Source organism: Branchiostoma floridae, chromosome 12 (assembly GCF_000003815.2).
Source record: "Branchiostoma floridae strain S238N-H82 chromosome 12, Bfl_VNyyK, whole genome shotgun sequence".
In the NCBI taxonomy this organism is placed as follows: Eukaryota; Metazoa; Chordata; class Leptocardii; order Amphioxiformes; family Branchiostomatidae; genus Branchiostoma; species Branchiostoma floridae.
This window is the reverse complement of record NC_049990.1, coordinates 6,247,905-6,271,545: the sequence shown is the minus strand read 5'-3', so window position 1 is coordinate 6,271,545 and position 23,641 is coordinate 6,247,905. Positions and strand designations below refer to the sequence as shown.

General features: G+C 37.5%; 1 protein-coding gene across 1 annotated transcript in view; it reads left to right on the top strand.

The window, feature by feature from the left end:
• Positions 1-23,641, top strand: part of LOC118426856 (probable phospholipid-transporting ATPase IF) — a gene marked incomplete in the record, with an annotated part of 86,611 nt that overhangs the window by 25,719 nt on the left and 37,251 nt on the right. The window contains 11 exon segments of the mRNA XM_035836414.1: positions 10,236-10,262; positions 11,256-11,384; positions 16,199-16,288; positions 18,091-18,177; positions 18,564-18,671; positions 19,175-19,303; positions 19,852-19,955; positions 21,131-21,331; positions 21,850-21,988; positions 22,608-22,689; positions 23,120-23,178. Coding sequence (XP_035692307.1) covers positions 10,236-10,262; positions 11,256-11,384; positions 16,199-16,288; positions 18,091-18,177; positions 18,564-18,671; positions 19,175-19,303; positions 19,852-19,955; positions 21,131-21,331; positions 21,850-21,988; positions 22,608-22,689; positions 23,120-23,178 — 1,155 coding nt within the window.

Here is a 23,641-nt window from a genome sequence, read left to right as displayed (position 1 = left end):
CGTGACGTTATTTGTCGGAAAGGCCAGATTTTAATATTCTTATACTCTTATACTTCTGCTATATACTTACTGAACTTTCTGTCCCTAAATCATAATAAATGCTATAATATCTAAACCAAGATATTATTTACCAGTGCAGCCTATAAGTAATATACTGAAAGCTGGTCAGGGCGTCATTTGCCATAAATGCCAGATTTCAATATTCTGATACTCTTATACTTCTGCTGTATTTACTGGATTTTCTGTCCCTAAATCATAATAAATGCTTATCTCAACCAAGATACTAAACCAGTGCAGCCTAAAAGTAATATACCGAAAGCTGGTCATGACGTCATTTGTCAGAATTGCCAGATTTCAATATTCTGATACTCTTATACTTCTGTCCCTAAATCATAATCAGTGCTTATCTCAACCAAGGCACTAAACCAGTGCAGCCTAAAAGTAATGTACCGAAAGCCAGTCATGACGTTATTTTCCATAAATGCCAGATTTCACCAGTCAGGTGCTACGGTACCAGGTGAGCGCAGATTGAGCCTATTAGAGCGCATGGTTTATTGAAGGGTTTTATATGGCCTGGGACTCTGTCCGTCCCCCGGCTGCTGAGTCATTGTAGTAAATCTACTCCAGCCATGCACAAATCTGAGTTTATAATACTGTAAAAACCTTTATTTCAGCCATGAAAAAATCTAACTTACAGTACTGTATTAATGTCTCTAAAAGCCATGACAAATTGTAGTTTACAATACATTTACTGTAAATAGCTCTATGTCAGCGATGAATAAATCTGAGTTTACAATACTGTAAATGCCCCTACATGAGCAATGCAAAAAAATCTGACTTAACAATACTGTAAATGCCTCTAGCGCTAGTTCACCTTTATCCGTTGAGGTAACCTATATCCGTTGCTTTCAGAAATGGGTATTCAGGAATATGAAGTCGACGGACGGTACTACAATATTTTGAACATATTACAACTTGGAACCACTGGATATCCCTTAGTACCATGTTGGTAAACACAACAAATATAGGTTACCCTGGGGATAAAGGTGAACTAGCATTACATCAGCCATGAAAAAATCTGAGTTTTAACTTTACAATACAGTAAATGCCCCTACATCGACCATGAAAAAATCTGACTTTACAATACTGTAAATGCCTCTAGCGCTAGTTCACCTTTATCCATGGGGTAACCTATATCCATTGCTTTCAGAAATGGGTATTCAGGAATATGAAGTCAATATTTTGAATATATTACAACTTGAAACCACTGGATATCCCTTAGTACCATGTTGGTAAACACAACAAATATAGGTTACCCAGCAGATAAAGGTGAACTAGCGTTGCATCAGCCATGAAAAATCTGACTAACTGTAATTGCCTCAAGGCAGCAATGAAAAAATCTGACTTTACAATACTGTAAATGCCCCTACGTCAGCCATGAGAAAATTGGAGTTGACAATACTGTAAATGCAGTTAAGTTTGGGGTCATTTAATTAACTGTAAGTAGCTGTTATACATGTAGACCTTACGAAAAGTCGCTGTACATTTGTTGTGTCAATAAAGATTACTATTTAATTGTGTCATGTCAATAAAGACTATTATTTAATTTCACGGTCAAGGACAGAGTGGAGTGTTCACCTTTATTTTGTGCTTGCAACAGCACATACATACTACAGACGGAAGTGTCACCTCTAACATATTTATTTAATACTGTACAATGTATAGTACATGTTGCACTGAGACAGTAGGTAGACACCGTGAAAACCAAAAACATCAAACAACCGCAAACTTATTATTATGTTTTCACATTAATACTGTAAATCTGGAAACTTTTGCAGTCGTTTTATTTTTGCATTGAACTCTTTAGTATTGACTACCATATGACAGAATTGTTTCATTTAAAACTCCTTTAAAATTTCTTTTGGCAAACTCATACCCAAAGGTTAATTGCAATAATGTAAAAAGTTAATAAAATGTCTAATCCAAAGTTCATAATCAGCACACATTAATAGAGGGTTGATTTCTTCTTTGGAGGCAGTGGCTCAATGAATTGTTCCACATTTTTGACAGTGAAAGCTTGGGCAGATTGTGGTGTTACTGTTTCAAAAAGCCTGTTTCTGTTGGCCTCATAATGTGGGCAATTACAAATAAAATGTTATCCATCTTCTACTCATCCATTGTGCGATACTATAGAAAGTCATTTATGTAATGTAGGTTAGTCTTCGTCCATTTGTAACCAGTTCTCAAATCGACATTCATTAATTGTAATAATGCTATACATTACAGTTGGGCTTTTGTCCAAGTTTCTACACGATATTGAAAGCTCTTTTGTGATTGCAACATGCCGACTGCCAAGACCAGTGGGTCTTTTTTGTAATCTTCTAAGATGACAAGCCATTATGTGTTGGATTAACTGCAATCTTCTCAGGAAGGATTTGATAGGCATTAGGGACCATCAGGTTATGGCCTAGAAAATTAAATGTTATGTTTACAGTCCTAAAAAAACCTGGGATTGTCTCTTTTTTTTCAAATTTTTACTTCAGTGATATAACAAATAACAATGTGTAGCTGATTTGCACTAGTATTTTCAAGATCATGTTTTAATCATGTATATCTATTAGATATATAATGTACAAACTTGATTTTGTGGTGCAACAAAAATGAGAAGAACATGTTGGAAACAATTTTGCAACATCTTGGTCCCGTACCATCGTTCGACCAAAAAAAGCGTTGGGCAGCAGGCTTTTAGCCAGGCATGCGTCCAGGCGTCATTTGGACGCAATTTTCTTAAAATAACGAGAAATTCGACACACTAGACGCCCTAACCCTGGGGAGCAGATCCTCTGACAAGCATGAAATTCTAATTGACTGGGGATACATGTTGTACCACTAGATCATTTGTGCTTACAGTCTTCTCTGTGACGTCTTTTACAGTAATTTTGCCCCGGACATGGTACCTTAGAATGCACCATTTTAACTTAATTTTAAACTTCTCTAAAACTCAGCACCATGGAATTCGGATGCCCTCGGACCCCCCTACAGTAGTCACGACTATATCATTTACCGCGACTCACCAAGAAATTTGGACCCCCTGTAATAAAATCCTAGCTAAAAGCCTGCCGGGCAGTAGGTATAGTTGGGGTAACCGGAATCATAAGTTTATTTCTTCCAGGCCTTTAAACCGATAGACTTGCGAAAACGAATTGGGTCATGATGTCCTTGGATGGTCAAAGATGACCTTCTATTGTGCGTAGGTTGCCTTATGGGAAACTGATTTTCTAATCTCGTAACTGATTTTCTAAACGTCTTGCCGTTAAGGCTTCTACCAAGCATGAAATTTGCAGTGGTAATACCACATAAAAGTCAGTGTGGGTGAAGAATCAATATGAGAGAACTGCATGGAAAAACACATCTTGGAACATTATCTAAAAGAATCTTTTGCTGACTGTCATTCATTGATATAGCAACCACATTTTAACCTCCTGTTACCCAATATTTGGCTAGTCACGTAACGCTAGTTCACCTTTATCCATAGGGTGACCTTTATCCGTTCTTTTTAAGAACAATGTACTGTAAATGCATTTAAGTTTGCGGGGATTTAATTTCGCGGTAGCGGGAAAAAGGACTTTTCGCGGTGGATTTAGTTCGCGGTAGCACCATAGACTGCAGTCTAATATCATGATAGAAAAATGTTTGCGGTGGTTTTAATTTCGCGGTGAAGTGGTCACCGCGAAAATTAATCCACCGCGAACATTTCTGCATTTACAGTATTTAGGGATATCAAGTCGACAGATAATGGTTTCAAACTCAGCAGCAATATTTCGAAAATAGTACAATTTGAAACTACCGTCCATCGACTGAATATCCCTGGATACCGTGTTTAGCAACACAACAGATATAGGTTACCCAACGGATAAAGGTGAACTAACGTTACAAGCCTTTTTATTGATAACAGCACAAATAATCAGTGAGAGGGTTTAGATGAGTCGGTGTGATTGTTAAGTTTTTACAGTAAGTCATTTCTGACTAACACAGCATAGTCCAGATTTGGACAAAATAGGCTTCTTAGTCTTATACTGTATTGTAATGGGATCTATAAGAAGAAGCACATTTTGTACAAATTTCGTCCTCCATTTTTAATGAATAAGTATCCAATGAAACTGTGACCTTAAGTCAGGAAAGATTTTGAATGCTTTCCAGCAATGGAATCATTTTTGTCATTGTATATGCATGATAAATATACTTGAAACTGAACATAAGAAAGAAAAAAAGTGTAAAAAGTTTAAATTGCTAGATTAGGATTCAGTTAGTAGTTGGATTCTGGTAAAATGACAATTAGAAAATATTGGTTTTCCAGGATTAAGTTAGTAAGTGTTCTTCAGTACAACAAGTGTTCTTCAAGACACCTTTGCAGCTTTAAATTCCTTTTTAATTGCAGATTACAAGACTTGCAGGAAACTTTTGCTATATGGGGTCTAGCCACAACAAAGACAATATACCTGTTTATGACTGAGCCATATTATAAAGGGGAACTGAAATTTTGCAGTTGGAACACTCCTTTCCAACACCTATGTGCTTAAGCCTTCATATTTGTACCGCTGATTTGAAGAAACTAAATGATAACTTGTAAGTTGGGCAACCTGAAATGTTGACAGCGCAACCTGGCTTTAAACTCAGGTTGCAGCCTTGGCAACCTGGCTGAAAAACAGTGTTTCAAGCACAGTATATATGCAGCTGTGTTACTGCAAGGTCACGTTTTTCGATTGTTGTTCTGTGCCCGTATGGATCTCGATAATGAGTCACCGCTGACTAATTGTCAGGGGGGAGATTTGGCCTGTGAAGCCCAATGTCATGGTCAATAAATTCTTACTGGTGATTCGTGATGATCAGCACCTAGGCCGCAAGTCCAAAAATCTAACGTTAGTTCACCTTTATCCGCGGGGTACCTATGTCCATTGTGTTGCTAAACAAGGTAACCAAAGATATCAAGTCGATGGACGGAAGTTTCAAATTGTACTATTTTCAAAATATTACAGTTTGAAACCATCATCTGTCAACTTAATATCCCTAAATATCTTGTTAGTAAAAAGAATGGATAAAGGTTACCCTACGGATAAAGGTGACCTGGCGTTACCAGACAAGATCGGATTAACATTCTTACGTAAAATTTTATTGGTTGAACCTACTCTTAAACTAGATCTCCTTTGCATATCAATACATATAGCTAGGATATAAAAACTGCTCTCTAACAAGATTTCTCAAGTGTCACTGGCGAAGAAAACGGAATACCGATGTTGTCTCACTGTTTCCAAAATTATATCCGGTTGCTTGAGTAACTGCTTATTGGTGTATTGTTACTTTGAATTTGAGATGCCGTTATTTAGGAACTTAGAAATAATGGAGTGCCTATTGATGTCTTCATCAGCCCCGTTTCAATTCTTTTCTTGTAGTTCATCTAATTTCTTTCAAACTGAAAACTGTCAAATTAACTTGGTGTGGACTGAAATCATATTGCAGTTACATTTGTTACAGTTGTCACAAGGTGTAGCGGTTGTAGTATTGTCAAACAGGATGTGACAAAACGAACTCCAGAGAAAAGTTAAAGGAAATCATCAAGCTGAATTTTGTACATCGATCATTTATTATCATGTAATGAACTTAACCAGTCCCTTACCTAAGCTGAAAAATTCTCTTTTCAATCAAATGCTGAATACAGACATTTGCAGAGAAAGTGTCTAAGAGTAAGACAGTCTTTTGAAAAGGAAATTATCAAGCTGAATGTTGTACATGCTACTCAAGAATTCTATTACTTCATGATCATATGACTGTCGTACATCGATCGTATAATGAACTTAACTAAGCTGAAGAATTCTCTTCAGTTTTCAATCAAATGCTGAACACAGACATTTGCTGGGGAAGTGTCGGAAAAGAGGGACAGCAGGAAAATTAAGGTCAGCTGCGTGACAAATCCCGACGGGAGCCCAGAGATTGATTCACCGTCCATGTTAATAACGCCAAATTGATTTGTCAATTCTTTGGCGTCTGTCCAACGCCTTGAGACATCGAGTGCCATTTTGTAATTGTCATGGAGAATTAAAATGCCACCAGTCTGAATTTTGGAAGCAATCTTTGTGACAGTGCATTGATAGAGATGGACTGTTGTAAAGGAAAAAAAAGAAAAAAAAACAAATCTTGTAATAATACTAATATTGTAAGTTGATTAAAGTTTGCAGGGACTAAAATTTGCGGTTGTAGGATAAAATCTGTGGTCAGATTATCCATAGTAATGTTATGCAAGACTTGCTAAATAGTGTTTCTCAAGCAACTGGTTTGCTTTTGGAAACGGTCAGACATTGAGTGTCATTTTGTAATAGTCAAGTAGAATTAAAATGCCTCCAGTCTGAATTTTGGAAGCAATCTTTGTGACAATGTATTGATAGAGATGGACTGTTGTAAAGGAAAAAAAAGAAAAACCAAATCTTGTAATATTGTAAGTTGATTAAAGTTCGCAGGGACTAAATTTTGCGGTTGTAGGATAAAATTTGTGGTCAGATTATCCACAGTAATGTTATGCAAGACATGCTAAATAGCATTACTAAAGCAACTGGATATGATTTTAGAAACATATCAGATACCATCTGCTGTCTTTCGTCAGTGACACTGAAGAGATCTTGTTGGAGAGCAGGCTTTATATCGTAACTGTGAATTCATATGCAGAGAAGATGATGACAATTTCTTAGTAGTCCAATAGGAAACAAACAATACATACATTATAAGACAAGTGAGTTAATTAGCTCCTGTTGTTTGCATTACAGGAGCTAATGTTTTGTCGCAGAGGGGGGAGCACTAAATCCCAAGTGCCAGAAAGTTCCATTTGTTAGCCTTCTTTTCTGTTTAAGGGGGAATTGTATATTCTCTCTGTAATGCAAGGCAATGTACAGTCTGAAGTTGAGTATAAGGCCATGTAAAAACAATGCACAAGTTAGACAAGAAAATAATGATGATATGATCTAATGTTTCTAAACTCTGCTTCATTTTTATGTAAACTAGTCATCGGATGGCATTTCAGCACTACGTCTTGTATTCCATGTCATTGACTTTCGTCACTCACTCAGTGGTTTTATTCGGTGGTTATAGCAAAGGACCGAGGTGTATGACACCATATACACCTCGGGGCGGGTCATTAACTCTTAATTGTAGCATTTGCCTTTCAAACAACAACAGACAGTGCATACATCGTATATCAAGGCATAAAATTGAATTTTTGGAACTCAGTATTTCGAATCCTACAAATGAATTGTACGGCTCAAGGAGTAGCTTTCATATTCATTGATCAGGTGTCGGATATTATTTCAGCACCTTTCCTGAAACACTGTTTTATTTGATGGCATTTCAGAACTTCCTAATATATATAAATTAAATGTATGTCGATTCATTATGTTTTGACCTTTTTTATATATCCCATGCCATTTGGAAGCTTTTTAGCACCATCAGATACATCATTTGATGGTGCTTAAGCTCTATTTTCCTTGATATGTATCATGGTATGTATTATTGAGTAATTAACATTTCAAGCTTTTGTGAATACAAGTGAGTACATGATATTTTTCCCACAATGTTTATATTCCCTATGGTTGGAAAGCATCCCAACACTTATTATTAGGTATCTGAAAGGTGTTTAAGCAGTTACGGTATCTTTTTGCAAAGATTTTCAGCTTAATTTGCTTCCTTTCAGCATAGCAACCATGAGATTTATTTTATTTTCCAACAAGAAATCTAGATCTGTAGCCCAATTGTTCTGTTTACTAGCAAGGCGCGGGTTTATAATAATCACCCATGTCATCTTTCGCACACTACATCACACCGTAATTGCTAAAACTGCCGGAGGCGTGGTTCTATTCCTCGGCAATAAGTGGAACACAGTTATGACTTATGATGGATCAAAATGAAACTTAGGAACACAACAGGTTCAGACAATTAATCATTTGTGCAACCAAGTACTGTCATTAATCCTAACTAGAAGTAGAACAAAGTTCACTCAACTCCCAGACTCGTACACTGATGAAAGTTAGTAAATGCTCTCTGATATATCTTTCTCCATTATTTAGAGCCCATATTACGTTGTTTAGTTTTGTATAACGTATATTATGTATCCCACAGTGTATGTGTAACCTTTTAATTGATTCGTTCAATGAACTCTATGTGTATTTCTAGCACAATAACAAATTGTGTTATTTCTGATGATGTTAACAAAAGTTGAAATGTAACATATCAAGCGATAGTTGCAAATATTAAGCAACATTCACGGATACAAATTTCATCACGTCTTAAAACTGAGAATCCGAAGACATCTGATTAGAGACAGAAATTTCTAGAGTGTTCTTGCCATTTTTTCTGTCAACATTCATTTTTTCTGTCATGTAATGTTTTCATCATCCTAATTGTACAGTTTTTCTTCTATTTTCATATAAGTTAAACAATAAATTTTCCAAGCTCCTCCTACTATGTCCTTTGCAAGGATAGTGACTGAATACATTATACATTGTAATACTACTTCGACCTTGACTGTAAATGGTAGTGGAAATTTTACTGTGTAAGTATGTAATTTTGCAAGAGATAGATGTAAGCGATTCAAAGGGACAAGATAGAATCAACAGGGGCCAAATGCAGGAAGACCATTCCTCTGTAAATGTGTTAGTAGCTAAAATTAAGTCCAACAATTAAAAAACAAGATGCAAGATTCAGCAACAAAATACAGTTGACAAATTTTTCTTCATCTTACGGTAACATTTCCTTCACTAATGCGACTCCAATCTACCCTTTAATGGTACACTGCGGTCTCTTTCGTCCAGTTGACTTATTCTGCGGTGGCCTTCCCTGGCCAAGTAATCAAGGTGAAGTGGAAGAAAATGAGTTTTATCAGGGGATGGTGCGGCGATAATATGTTGGGAGATAATGGGCAGGGTGACCTAATGTGTATTTGATAAAGTCGGATGCTCCCACGTCACATTTACTTTGCATGTGGATAGATATGCACAGGCCAAATGGCCCTGTGTGGTGCAGAAGTTACCGTAGGAGTAATTGCTTGCACGGTACTGGCCGCGCAAGTCATTAGGTTGTGCTCTCTGCGTCAATACAGTGTTGTGGAGCACTTAGATCAAGGGGATTGTATAAGGTTGTGTTTCCATTATAAGGATGGTATCCCGTCTTACTATAGTTTCCAAATGTTGTGCTGGAAAAGATCAGAATTCCAATGAAACATCGACCAAACATCTAAAAGAAATTGGCAAGTTATTAGGTTGTGCTTTCTGCGTCAATACAGTGTTGTGGAGCACTTAGATCAAAGCTATTTCATAAGGTTGTGTTTTCACTATACAATGTAGTTGCCAAATATTGTGCTGGACAAGATTAGAATTCCAATTGCAATGCAACGTCAACCAAACATCCAAAAAGAAACCAGTAAGTCATTATTTTGTGCTCTCTGCGTCAATGCAGTGTTGATGGGGCATTCAGATCAAAAGTATTGTATAAGGTTGTGTTTCCAGATAGTTTCCACATGTTTTGCTGGAAAAGGTCGGTGTTTCAGTATCGTGTCGGCTTTTGTTATGTTAACATTGAACACCCTCCAGGTTACTTTTGGACTTTCAGTTTAATTCCGAACAAATCTTCATCATTTGAAAATTGATTAACCAAATGAACTAACATTTGTAGTATGGTATATTGAAAGGTAATTAAGATGTAGATCGCAATTAGATGTCTTCAGGAACAAAGCCAATTCTGGAAAATTCTAGGAACCTGAGCCAAAATTCTGGAGAATGTTGGCTGAAATGGTCTAGACTGTATAACACACTGGCATTGATCTTTTTGTTTTCCTTGCATAAAATATGTTGTTTGTCGTGTTTACTAAAAGTTGTAAATAAACAGCAGCAATCCCAGACTATCAACACAATTTATTCATTACAAGCCCCTTGCAGTGCATATATAGACATCAGACTGTTACTGTCGCAGAACTTAAGCGTTTGTTTGCGTCTATAGTTAGACAGGTATGGGCGAAAACAGCACAGAAGAGGTCCATCTTGATTTGTTACTAGTATCTTTCGATATAGTGCTTTGCAACTATTATATATCTATGGAATGTGATGACAATTAAGACATTTTTGACTTGAATGTTTTATTTTTGTATCAGTTTTTGAGATTGATTGATTTTTTTTTCTTCATTCCTGTATATTATATAGAGCCTTGGGACTAATACTGTGTACCAGGTATGGAAAGTGACAATGAATAAGATACTCTTGAGTAGTTTCATTTTTTCAGTTTTTGAAATTGAAATCAGATGTTTTCTTTTTTGTGTCTTGAAACTATGGCCCCGTTCATGATGCAAAAATTAATGCGGATGCATCCGCATGTGCGTCCATCCGATCATGATCCGCATGCAAACGGTTTACATTTTGTGTCCACGATGCCAACGGGCAATCCGTTTCAGATCCGCGTCAGGGAATTAGAACATTACGCAACAACAGAACATTGCGAAAAAGATGGCGGATCCCCAGCTGTTGTTGTTAGTGTTTTTCCTGAAAATGCTGTGTGCCCGCGGAAGGGAACGTACGAGGCGGCAGCGACGAAAGGTTTTGTGCCTTGACCTGACTGCAGTGAGATGCGACCATGGTGACCGCTAAAATTTCAGTTTCCCGCGTCACGGCGCGAACTTTGACCCCACGTTACCCGGATGTAATGCGGATTCACGCCGCATTTGCGTTCATGATGACAGTTCGCAAATGCGGATTTAAAAAATCCGTTTCAAATCCACCTCCCGAGGTGGTCCCGAAAAATCCGCATCAAATCCGTTTCGGAGCATTCATGATGAGAAATTTATCCGCATCGGCCAAAAATGCGGATGCATCCGCATTAATTTTTGCATCATGAACGGGGCCTATATGTAATCATATATAAATTATAATGACGATAAGTGATGGCAGCAGGATGTTTTTGACTAGAGTAGACCAATGTTTTTCACTTTTTTTAGATTGATCATTATCATATTTTCATAGATGATATATGATAGTTTGTTTGTTTACTTTGTTTTATACATGTATCTTGAGATTGATGATATATTTATTGTTTCCTGAGGTAGCAGACTAATTAGAGACTAAATAGAGACTGTATGATATATGTGCCTCTGTAGTAAATGATAAAAATCAAGACATGTTTATCTCAGTGTGATATTGATCTTGTTGTTGTTTTTGTTTACTCTGCAGGGCCTTGAGGCTATACCTCCGGGAGAATCGCGTACAGTTTACGTAGCAAACCGCCAGGCGCCATGGGCAGGCACCGAGGTCTACATAGCACCAGAGGAGTATCCTGACAACACGATAACATCCTCAAAGGTATGGGGAACACTTACCGGGTAACGCTAGTTCACCTTTATCCGTAGGGTAACCTTTATCCGTTCTTTTTACGAACAACGTATTTAGGGATATCAAGTCAACAGATGATGGTTTCAAACGGCAATATTTTGAAAATAGCACAATTTGAAACTACCGTCCATCGACTTGATATCCTTGGATACCTTGTTTAGGAACACAACGGATATAGGTTACCCCGCGGATAAAGGTGAACTAACGTTAACACATTTCACCCTTCTTGTTGAGTTGAGTTTATTTAGATACACAATTAGCCTCATAGGATACTTATCTTCCTGTGGTCTACACAATCATTCATATTTATGCATTTCACCCTTCTTCTGGCAAGTACTGTAAATGTAGAAACTTTTGTGGTCGTTTTATGTACTTTTTGGTTTTCACAGTGGCTGCTTTACTGCAAACACCGAGACAAAGTACAATAGAGTACTGAAAATGCATTCAAGCTCACGGGATGGCAGTACCGCAAACTCAAAACCAATGCAAACACTCCATTGTCCCGCTACCGCAAAATTAAATCACTGCGAATTCAAATGCATTAACAGTATTGTGAATCTCAATTAAGTGTGTTGAGGGGAGACACAGGGTTAGAGTCTGACAACTTGAGAATGTGATGCTGGACAGAGACTTAAACATTTTCCCCAAAAAAGATTTATCCCAGTTTAAATTTTACTCCTAGCAGACAAATTCTGATGCTTTGCATATCAGAGAAGAGTATGTGAAACTATAAAGTCTTTTACTGAGTCGTTATTTTAGTCTAAGACCAGAACTCTAGTCGTAAGAGCTTTTGTTGCCGATTTTTTAATCCGTTAGAATGTAAAATTTAAATGGAAATACATGTATGTATGCTGTATTGACCTCTTGAGTGCATTTCATCTGAGAATCAATTTCTTCTGTGATCCCATTTATGTAACTTAATCTCCAATTCTTGATCAGACTGAAAATCTGGGCTGGAACAGTGCCGTGCTATGGCACGCATACAAATTATTTGCATTCTTATTAATCATAGTCTTAAATTATCAAAATTTTATTAAAACTTGTTGCGTAACAGTATATTGTAGTTGACTGACACGGTCTAAACTGTATAGCATGAGCTCAGGTTAATATTTTCTAGACAATTAGGATTCATGGCTTTTTCATATGTATGAAGAAATGGCTACGGAGACTTATTTTTAGTGGAGGAAAGTCTATTAATGCTAGTTCACCTAATATGCGCGGGGTAACCTATATTCGTTGTTTTTAAAGACAGGGTATTAGGGCTATCCGGTCGACAGCCGGTGGTTTCGACCTGCATGATTTGATAACATTACAATTTTAAACCACGCTCTGTCAACTTGATATCCCTAAATATCCTATCTTAAAAACAAACAACGGATATAGGTGACCCCGCGAATAAAGGTGAACTAGCGTTACAATTTGTCTCTTTAAATGGTCATTCTGGCGTTGCCCATACATCAATGAGATGCATCAAGCCCAGTGCCCATCTCTATTTCATAGCCCTTGGGCCACACATACATGTAGCTACAAGCACTTCATCAGGGGGCTAGTCCACTGGTAGTGTTTACATGTAGCTTTCATACTCTTTCTCTTAGCAGAGAAAGAAGTAGTACACTTTTTAAGAGTCTTTTGTATGACCCGGCTACAGCATCCAGTCTTCCTTGGTCTCCCATCTAAGTACTGACCCAACTACACATTCCTTAACTTCTGAGATCAAGGGATCAGGTGTACCAACGCGTCACGGCCGTAGACCTGAAACAAAATGATTGGCATACAATGGACCTAGTCAGGGTTAGCTAGGTCACTGATTATACTGCAGAAGTGCCATATATAGGTCATAGGGTCCAGATTGTGTCTGTTGTAAATATCCTATACTGTGAAATGTTATTGGTCCCCATGGATGACCCATGAATAATACATCATTTGTAGATATCGCCTTCCAAAACTCTAGTCTCCTTGTTTCACTTTTTTTTAAAATTCAGACACCAAAATACATTGTAGCTTAACATAGATACATTGTAGGTGATTATCTTTCAAAAGATTTTAGTATAATGGTATGTAAAGTTATTGTACTTTGGTTATGAGTGTAATTTCAGGTTCTAAATTCTAGCTTCTTAATTCTAATCATCAAGTAAAATTTAAGGAATTGCGGCAAAAACATTAGATTCCAATGTTTTTGCCACAATTCCTTAAATTTTTCTTGCCAGTATCCAATCAAAGCAGCATTTAACACTGAGCCTTGTAAGGTAGCAGGTACCAAAAAACTTAAGGTTATTCAAAACCTCTGGTAAGATTGACACAGATTGACACACGGAGTGAATTAATTGCTACTGCCTGGGAAATGTCGGAAAAAGTAGCCTGATTTGTTTTGATTATATTGAGATTGCAATAAAAAGTATCAGGGCATGACAATTTAGTGGCTATTTTCATGGTGCTTAGGCTTACGAATGGACATTAGGTGGAAGTTAGTGCCTCAGACTCACATTCTTTCATGATAACTCAATAAAGAAAATGGGTCAGCACAATACACAGCTGTAAAAATGAATAAATCTTTGACAGAACACTATAATTTCTTCATTTGTCTCTTAGGCCACACCAATATAATTTCTTGGTTCTCGGATTTCCCGACCCATTTTTTTCCGATTTTGAAAAAAATTTAGTCCCAAGAAAAATAGATATAGGTTTTGCTATTGCAGACCTTTAAAAAAACCCATTCCAGGGGCACATACTGCTGATAAACCAATCAGAGCGCTTATTTGCTGTCACATAATCAGAACAGTGGTATAAAATCAAAGGAAGAGATTCATTGGATAATTCATGCCATGAAAATCTGAAAACTTGACTTACTTAATGTCTACTTACCTTGTTTTTTTGTGTTATATAGACTTTTTGCAATTTTTTTTCTTTCTTTTTTCGACCGACCACCCTAATATTTTTCTGAAAAAATCTGAGAACCAAGAAATTAAATTGGTATGGCCTTATGACAAATATCTGTGCTGCCCTCTTAACAATGACATACAGCATACATTTTTAGGTCAGGCAGGTTTAGTTAGACACATATATTATGTACGGGAAAGTTGCAGTTTAGAATCTGCTAAATGCAGCAATTTTCAACCTGCCTGCATTGCAACAGTAACAGCTCTATTATGATAAATTGCTCATGTTGTGGGAAAATCCGCTTGACCCAGGAGTGTATCCCAATGCTAATTTTGACCTGTAAGCCATCGAGTGTTTCAAAATAGGATAAAGTGTGTTTGGGGAAATAGTCATTACAGAAGAGGTCATGGTCGGAAACTGTTTTGTGGACGTGAAAGTGTTGCAGTGGGATGCTTAGGGCTCAAGGAATTTGGTTCTCTCGAGGTTTGCTAAGCTTTTAGGAAATAGTTTTGCGTTAACAGTACATTAACAGTGGAAGGTCATGTCACTTTATGTTCTGTAGATTTATTCAAGTTCGTGGGGAATTAATGATATACTGCAAATGCATTTAAGTTTGTGGGGATTTAATTTGCGGTAGCGGGGAAACGCACTTTTCGCGGTGGTTTTAAGTTCGCGGTGAAGTGTTCGCTGCAAAAATGCGAACATTAATCCACTGCAAACATTTCTGCATTTACAGTAGTGGGAAAAAAGGAATGTATGCTAGTTTAAAGATTGCGTTGGGAGCATGTAGTGCAATTCACTGAACATTATTGTTTGTGGCACAGTTATTTGGCAGTGTAGAGGTGACACTTTGATTACTGAGAACATACATTGTAGAACCGCCCCGAATATTTCAAGACCTGTATACATTGTACTACCTGGGTTGTAGCCAGCCTGAAATTATTTTCAGTCCCCTTGATTTTGAATGGGAATCCTATCGAGCACCGAAGGCATGGCGTAACGTTGCGCGTCATTTCTAGGGCGTCTGGGTCGCAGAAAATTTTTAAATCAAGAACCTCTGAAACACTATTTCCTGCATTTTGAGGTGCAAATTTTGCTTGTAGACTAAGCTGTTCAATGGCATCTGTTTTGGTGAAGAAGAACACATGGGTTTTAGTTCTTTTATGTCTTTACATATCAATTTTTGTCTGTCCCAGGGGACGGAATGGGGAAAACTTTTTGCAGTCCCCAGCTGCAAAATTCCTTCAAAGGACTGAAGGACAGGTGCTGGCTATAACCCTGCATTGTACACTTTCTGTTGTAGCCATGAGAAATTACATGGATATTCAAACAGATAAGAAATACCCTGTAAAATGCAGCAAAACATATTAGTGTAATGCTTTGACAGAAAATGTAGAACGTAAAAAAAGGAGGCACATGTTAGAACATTTTCTATTGGTTGGATAGCCTTTCAGCACTGTGGACAGACCAATCAAAATGGTCGCTCTTTGGGCACACTTCATTGACCTGATTGCAAATTAAAGACCCAGAAGACTCTTTCCATTCTATTGATAAATTGATCAACAAGAACTATAAACCATTCAGCAATTACTAAGAAACACAGATTGTAAAATCAATAGTAATACAGAAGAATTTTTTTCATATTTGACATTACATTGTATGGCAACCACTCAGAAACTTCTACTGAATGTTCTTAGCTCTTTTTTCATGTACTTGGATAAATTAAAGTTTTTTTTTAAATCTGTTCTAACTTTTATCTCTCTTACCTTTACTTATTGGTTTGTGGACATATTGTGTGGTTCTCAATTACTTTTTCTAATGTACATGTCATGTTTAGCTAGTACAATAATATAAAGTATAGTTTATTATATAATTGGATTAACCATGTTCTTCCCTTTCCTTTCCAGTATACAGCATGGAACTTCATCCCCAAGAATTTATTCGAGCAGTTCAGAAGAATAGCAAACTTTTACTTTCTGTGTGTAGGAATCATCCAGGTAAGTAGTACACACATTCTCAATACACTTTCAGTTTCATTTCAGTTTATCAGTATGTGCAAATCAGGTCCTACAACCTGCTTTTTGGGTAGCAGTGGGCTTAAAATAACAGTAATGACATCAATTAAATACACTAAGATACAGAACCACAAAGATGTGATAATACATGTATTCATAGATTTTCATGTCCTTCTGTGTGAAAACTGGTAAACACACAAAAGTGCACCAATAGAATAAGACGAATAAGAGCACTGAGCCACACCAATTTATTTTCTTTTTATTCCAATATTTGAAGATTATATGATAAAGAAGAGGTTAAGAAGAAAACACAAGGCCGGAAGGGAAATTTACCAATATTGTTAGGTCTAATGGAGATGGAAATAAAAAAATTAAAAAAACAGTATCCATGCCTTGACAATGATGAGTGCAAGGACGGAAACCTAGCCCTCAGACTCTATATTCATTTGGTTTTGTTTCAAACCAGAGAACTTAGATAAGTGACGTACCTTTGGGGACAGTATCTAACAGAAAGTCATTAAGAACATTGTGTACCCAAAGCAAATAAGCTTTGGCTTGATTAGCTTTTTTGAATGGCATCCAAGCCTAGGAAGTTCTCATTACTTGCTGTGAGCTCTTGTCCAACTGTAAGATAAGTCACTGTTACGACAGGTTTTACTGCTCTAGTAAATTGAAGCCTGTGTTATTGAGATGTGAATCCCTCCATACCATAGATTTTCTGTCACTGAGTCTGTTGGACTCCTTTGTTATGCTGCTAGTTCACAAAGAAACACAGTGTTACAGGGATATAAATTGCCTCGCAAAAGAATTGGGAATGGTTGTAATTGTTTGATTCTACCTTTGATTCTGGAAGATAATGGTTTCCCTGCCCTTGAGAAAGTACAATATGTACGTCCCTCCACTCAGAATTGCATTTGGAGGACAAACGTGGCCGTATAAACCTATTTGTACCTGTGTCTGTATCACATGAGCTGTAAAATGTCTAAAGGCATCTTTACCCATCAGATTTGTAGTTCAAGCTGGTAAGTACATTTTTAGCTGGATGTAATTAACTGATTGCTTTGAGTCATCACACAGTTGCTGAATGTAACGTTACCATAATCAATAGTCTTGCCAAAGTGTGATGGTTAAAGTTTTTACATCTAACTGTTATGGCATGGTCACAGTCGTTGCATGCCGTTGTATCACGTAGATGTGGTATCTATAGTACTTTCAAGCAAGCTGTGACAGAACCAACCACTTACAAGGATCTAGTAGGGCAGTCTTTTCTGTGACATATGAAATTTTCAGGACACATGCATGCATGACCACCCTAAGATTAAGAATGTCTTGTGTTTGATCCTACAACTACCGTAAGATTGGGCCCTTAGAGTAACTTTTTCAAATTTTGATCAGTTTACACCAGTTAAATTTCATGGTTCTCAAGAGCAGCTCATGGAGATTTAGGTTGTATTGGACTTCATCAAAGTACTACAAAATGTATTTATTGAATTGAATAGTTTTCTATCATCTTTACGCTTGATGTTGTGGATGTACATATAATGAAATAAATGTTGTGAATGATATGTACAAGGTGAAGACAAAATGATATTGGTACAAGTCTTAAGAGCAGCTCAAAGAGATGTAGGGTTGTATTGGATTTCATCAAAGTACTAGATAGAATTGAATAGTAGATTAAGTATATTTCTATCATCTTTACGCTTGATGATATGGATGTATATGAAAGAAATGTTGTGAATGATATGTGCATATACAACCTGAAACGTGATTTGTTCTTGTTACAGCTGTCGCTAGGAGATGACACGCCCGTCAGTCCTGTCACCAGCATCATGCCACTGGTGTTTGTGGTTTTTGTTACAGCAATCAAACAGGTGGGCTTTTCTCAGTGTCTTACTTACCTTAATTGTATTAAATGATGAACAGTACATGACAAACATATGGACAGACTAACTGGCAGTTTTGTAATCAAGCATTATCAACGCTAAGCTGTGTGTTCAACTAGTTGCTTTCTTCTGCCTTGCTGGTATTCTGCAACTCTCTTTGGTGAAAATACTAACTTGAATGTAAACTTCAATTGTCAAGTTTATAAAAGCACACCATTTGTTTCATTCACAGTCCTACATGTAAGTCAGAGTAACAGTCTCTATCACACAGGGCACATGCATCTGTAGGCTGAATCAGGTCTGTTTTATATATTAAGTCTTTACAAAGCAAATTATATCCAACAATCATGATTTTCCTGTCCATTTTTCTGCAGGGCTATGAAGACTGGCTAAGACACAAGGCCGACAATGAAGTCAACAAGAGTCCTGTACATGTCATACGGCAGGATGAGCTGGTGGAGATTATGTCTCAGGACATCAGGGTATGTCTAAGATTTTTTTTACTCAAAGTACAGTGGCCTTGGGGGTAGAGTGTTCTTGCATTTGGAAGGTCCCAGGGGTTCAACCTTGACGGGGATGCAGCGGGGAGAAAGCAGCATGTACCACTTTTCAAGTCTATGGTAACCAAAGACTTGAAAATATGGTAGTGCTGCTTTTTCTGCTTAACACTTACAGCACCTCCAAGAAATCATGGGAGATGAATGAGTGCGATGTACCACATCTAGTTGATTAGTTGGCATGGGCCCTACTTGTACCAGTGTGCCAGTGGCCTGTGTGCCCCAACAGCTGTGGAATGTACAGTAGTAAAGGAATACAGTAGTAAGATAAAGATACATTACTTTATTTTTAATAAATATATTTCAGTACAATGTTTCAGATGCAAACTTAGAACACCCTGAAAATGAATGAATTTACGATACATTTTGAATTTACAGTTTATTTTTTTAATACTAGCATGTAGTCTGATCGTTTCTGCTCTTCACAGGTAGGAGACATAGTGAAGGTCCAATCAGACGAGAGTTTTCCCTGTGACCTTGTGATGCTGTCATCGGATGACCCTGAAGGCAACTGTCACATCACAACTGCCAGCTTAGATGGCGAGACCAACCTCAAGGTACCCCTGACTAAAGATAAACCTTTTATCATCATCTGTAAAGTATTTTTATTTGTTTGTTATGATGTAGTTGTGGAATGAATGTTTATTGTGATGTACCCTATAATAAACCGGTGCACAGATTAAACTGGGCATGCACAGCAAGATGCATTGTGGCTACAATGTCTCTGAGACATAAACAAATGTTTAAAACACGTCTGGGCATTTACTAGAATTGGTCTAGACAACAACAGTACTGTTAACAAGTTGGGGGCCATCACCTTTGACATATTTCTCACAATGGATTTCATCCATTATGGTCCTACCAAGGATTGGTCTGCAGCAAATGTCTACACATGTATGCATATACAAGTTGAATATTCACCTTTTTATATCTAATCAAGTCACCATACTTGTAGTTTTGTTACATTTTAGAAAGTCAGTCATCACCACAAAGCACATGTACATGTATATGCATGTTGTAATGTCTTTTTTTCTATAAGTTGTACTATAGCCTCAATCCTATGGGTGTTATTAAAGTATTGATTAACCCACTGTTTTCTGTGTAGATTCATTCCTCTGTGCCAGACACGGCTCACTACAACACTATCCCTGAGCTGAAGGGCCTGTATGCATCCATCGAGTGTCAGGAACCAGAGCCAGACCTCTACAGGTTAGACATTCAAAGCTTTCATTCAGTTTCATTGTATATTATAGAGAAAGCCATATATGGACAATGTTTACCTAATCCCCAGGCCTGCAGCTTGTAATCATGACCTTGACGTATTAGCCAGCATTCCGTCCTTCTCCCTGCATAACTGCTGGCCAGCCTTCTCCAGCCAATCAAATGACAGCTTATGGCCAACAGGATTCATGATTGGCTGTTAACCCAAAAGAGCAGAAGGGGGAGGATCTGATTGGTTAATGGCTGACCAGTGCTAGCACAGTGAAAAATAAAGGATCGCAGGCTGAAAAAGTTAGGGTCGTTGCTTCACATGCAAATGTATACAAGCAGTGGGCCTGGATTGAAAGGATGATCATGGAATATGCAATGTCTTCTTCTTCTGTCTGTGGAACTCAAAGCATAGTTCTTAAGACAAAACATAATATGTGTCCTATACAATGTAGCTGCGTAACATTGGGGTTCAAGTGCCGCCAAACTGACCATGCCAAACTGGTCTGACCCTTTAGTGGTGTTGGGTTTGAGTTAGCGTCTGGGATTCGGTGCAGGTTCAAATCCCGCAAGCCAGGGGACTGTTTCTACTCGCCTCTCAATCTTCAGAATTTGCAGTTACTGTTAGTAGTACAAGAAATTTGATAATGACAAAGTTCAGTGGTGAAACAAATGCTGTACAAAACTTAAACTGCAAAATGTCATGTGGATGAATTCAATGCCATGCAACCTTTTCATTTTAGTTTGGTTTTGTCTGAGTACCAGGATTACCCTAAAGGTCATAGCACTTTAGTCAGTATATTTTGTGTCTTGCATTCTTGACATGTGTAAAGAAAGAGAAAGAAGAGCAAAGTTTACGAATAAACCTTTTCAAACAACCCCCTACACCATTAACAATTATTTTTCAGGTTACATACATTGTATCTCTGTGAGCCACTTTGAGAACGTGTGTTTGAGAGATCTGTAGTGTAGCTTCCTCCAAGCATGCACAGTATGCTAACAGAAGTGCATTATTGTACTGGAGGAAGTTGTTCTGGATATCTCTTTAGACACTTATTGTCAGGGTTGTGATCATGTATATGCTACCTGGCAGATTAATGTACTTGCTTAACATTACATGCATTATGCTTTGAAAGAAAACAACATCTAATTGCATTTTTGTTACGTTTCAACAGATTTGTGGGCAGAATCAACATTTTCAAGAGTCCCAACGAACCAGTAGCTGTGAGAACTCTGGGACCGTTGAACATTCTGCTGAGGGGAGCCCGGCTCAAAAACACCCCCTACATCTACGGTGTGGCAGTCCACACCGGGCAGGAGACAAAGATGGCCCTCAACTCTCACACCAAGCTGGGGAAGAGATCAGTCATAGAAAAGTAAGACACTTTCAGATTGTCATGGAAAAGTTTGCAAAGATTGAACTCTCTAATCTCTCTCTCTCTCCCCCTCTCTCTCTCTCTCTCTCTCTCTCTCTCTCTCTCTCTCTCTCTCTCTCTCTCTCTCTCTCAGTCTCATAGCTTGTAGCCATAGGGGCAGTCTGTCTCTCCGCTTCTGACGGACGTCAGCAAGTCTGGTCAGCTGAACTGCCATCCTTCCTGACCACTACTTGACCTAGCTGATCCATGTTCAATGGAGGCAATCCATCGTTCACACTCCTTCTCCTTTTCCTTGTAGGATTGCATGTGCCAAAGTTCAATTACCTAAAATGTCTGTCATTTGTCACTACAATGTTGATAAATAGGTAAGACAACTTGAGGAAGACCAAAGCTTCGGTCAAAAATTTGTTTTGCTAAGTCATCTTTCATGTTATCGAATTCTCATGAAAACCAAAGCTACTTCATGAAATGCCTTCATGATTTTTTTCTGTTTACAGTTTTCTTGATTTTTCCGCCAGGTCTATGAACACCTACCTTCTGTTTTATCTGTTTGTATTGCTGGCTGAGACCTCCCTCTGTACCGGGCTGAAGTACTGGTACATCGGCCGCGTCGGTGAACCCTGGTATGTGGGAGAGGATCCCTCGAAAAGGCCTGCAGTAAGTGTCGATCAATCAATCAATCAATAAATCTATAAGGATTGATAAATATTTTAACTTTTTTTGTACAAGTACAAGTTTTATACAAGTTTTGTACTAAGTTAACACAACTTTTGTACATAACACAAGTTCGCCATTGGGTAACCTACATCTGTTGCTTTTTAGTGAGGTCAAGTGGCATCAGATTGCATTATTTTAAAAGTATTTCAAGAGTGAAATATTTGGAAAAGAAAGTAATATTTAATCTATTTTTTGACTTGCATTGTTTTAAGATTATAAAGATGAAGTATCGTTGTAGGACCTGGTCCCATTCACCAATGGATTTACATCTCGTAAATTGAAAACTTGAGACAGTTTGGAGCAAGGTTGTACTAATAGCTCCATGGAGCTCCATGTTTGACACATCTGTCCAAGAAACCATGACATGGGAAATGTATTTTCATACGCTAAAAACGACATATCCAACATGGCAAATCAACAACATGGACTCCCAACAATGAGTGGGATGGTAAAAAAATTAAAGCTAGAGAGTGTATGCCCCAGGTACGGTATTGATAATGATTTGTGATTATTTAAAGTGGTACTAATGATTTTTTGTACATTTTGTTGAACCATGTAGTTTCTTGAAGGGTTGGTGGATTTCCTGGCTTTCCTGGTTCTATTCAACTATGTCATTCCCATCTCCCTGTATGTGACTGTGGGTGAGTTAGACATCTTAACATGGGTTCAAGTATAATTACATTTACACAGTCTCAAAAGGCTTTTTGTAGATACATCATATTGGTAATAACATAATACTATATGATATAATAATAACATTGATAATACCGGCTGTAAAAAGAATCTGTGTCAAACTTCATGTGGTATCAAGTATCCTGTGTAACACACTGGCCTTGTGTCAGTTGAATAGATCACTGGTTGGACACCAAAATCCTGTTAATATTCAGATCAGTCAGTTCTTTTAATCACCATGGCTTCCTATTTTCAATGACCATTATAGATCAATGGAAAATTGATAAACTGTGAAATGTTACTGTTTAACTTTGATATTAAGTGTCTGACTGAAAGTATATTTTAGTTGTGACAGATTTATGCTTAATATGTTTTAAGTGTTCTTTATTTCCCTTTTAGAATTCCAGAAGTTCTTGGGGTCCATTTTCATCAGCTGGGACATAGAAATGTATGATGAAGTAGGTACTAGTAATATACCGATCCTGACTGTCCATCGTAATAAGCAGTTCAGCCAGTGATGTCATGACAGTTAGCTGTTCAACCAACAAAAGAGTGGCTGCGATGCATGTTTGTCAAATAATTGCATTGCTAAGTTCAGATGTGGGCTATGAGGTCAGCTTATTCTATATTTAAACGCTTCTTACAAATGTAGTTTACTTGTTAATATCTACATTGATTTTCATTTGATACAACTTGAATGTACATGTGTACATTTGGTGCTCACTCACACTCACTATACATGACCAATGTAGGTTGAAAAGAAAATCGTCATATTGGAAAAATTCATTTATAAAAGAATACAATGATATTTTTAGAACTGATGATTGTGCAGGATGCCATTACTTTCCCTTGTAAGTCTTTTCATTGCAGAGATTTACTAACTTACAAATGTATACTCTTCATTATACTTGCATCGGTCAA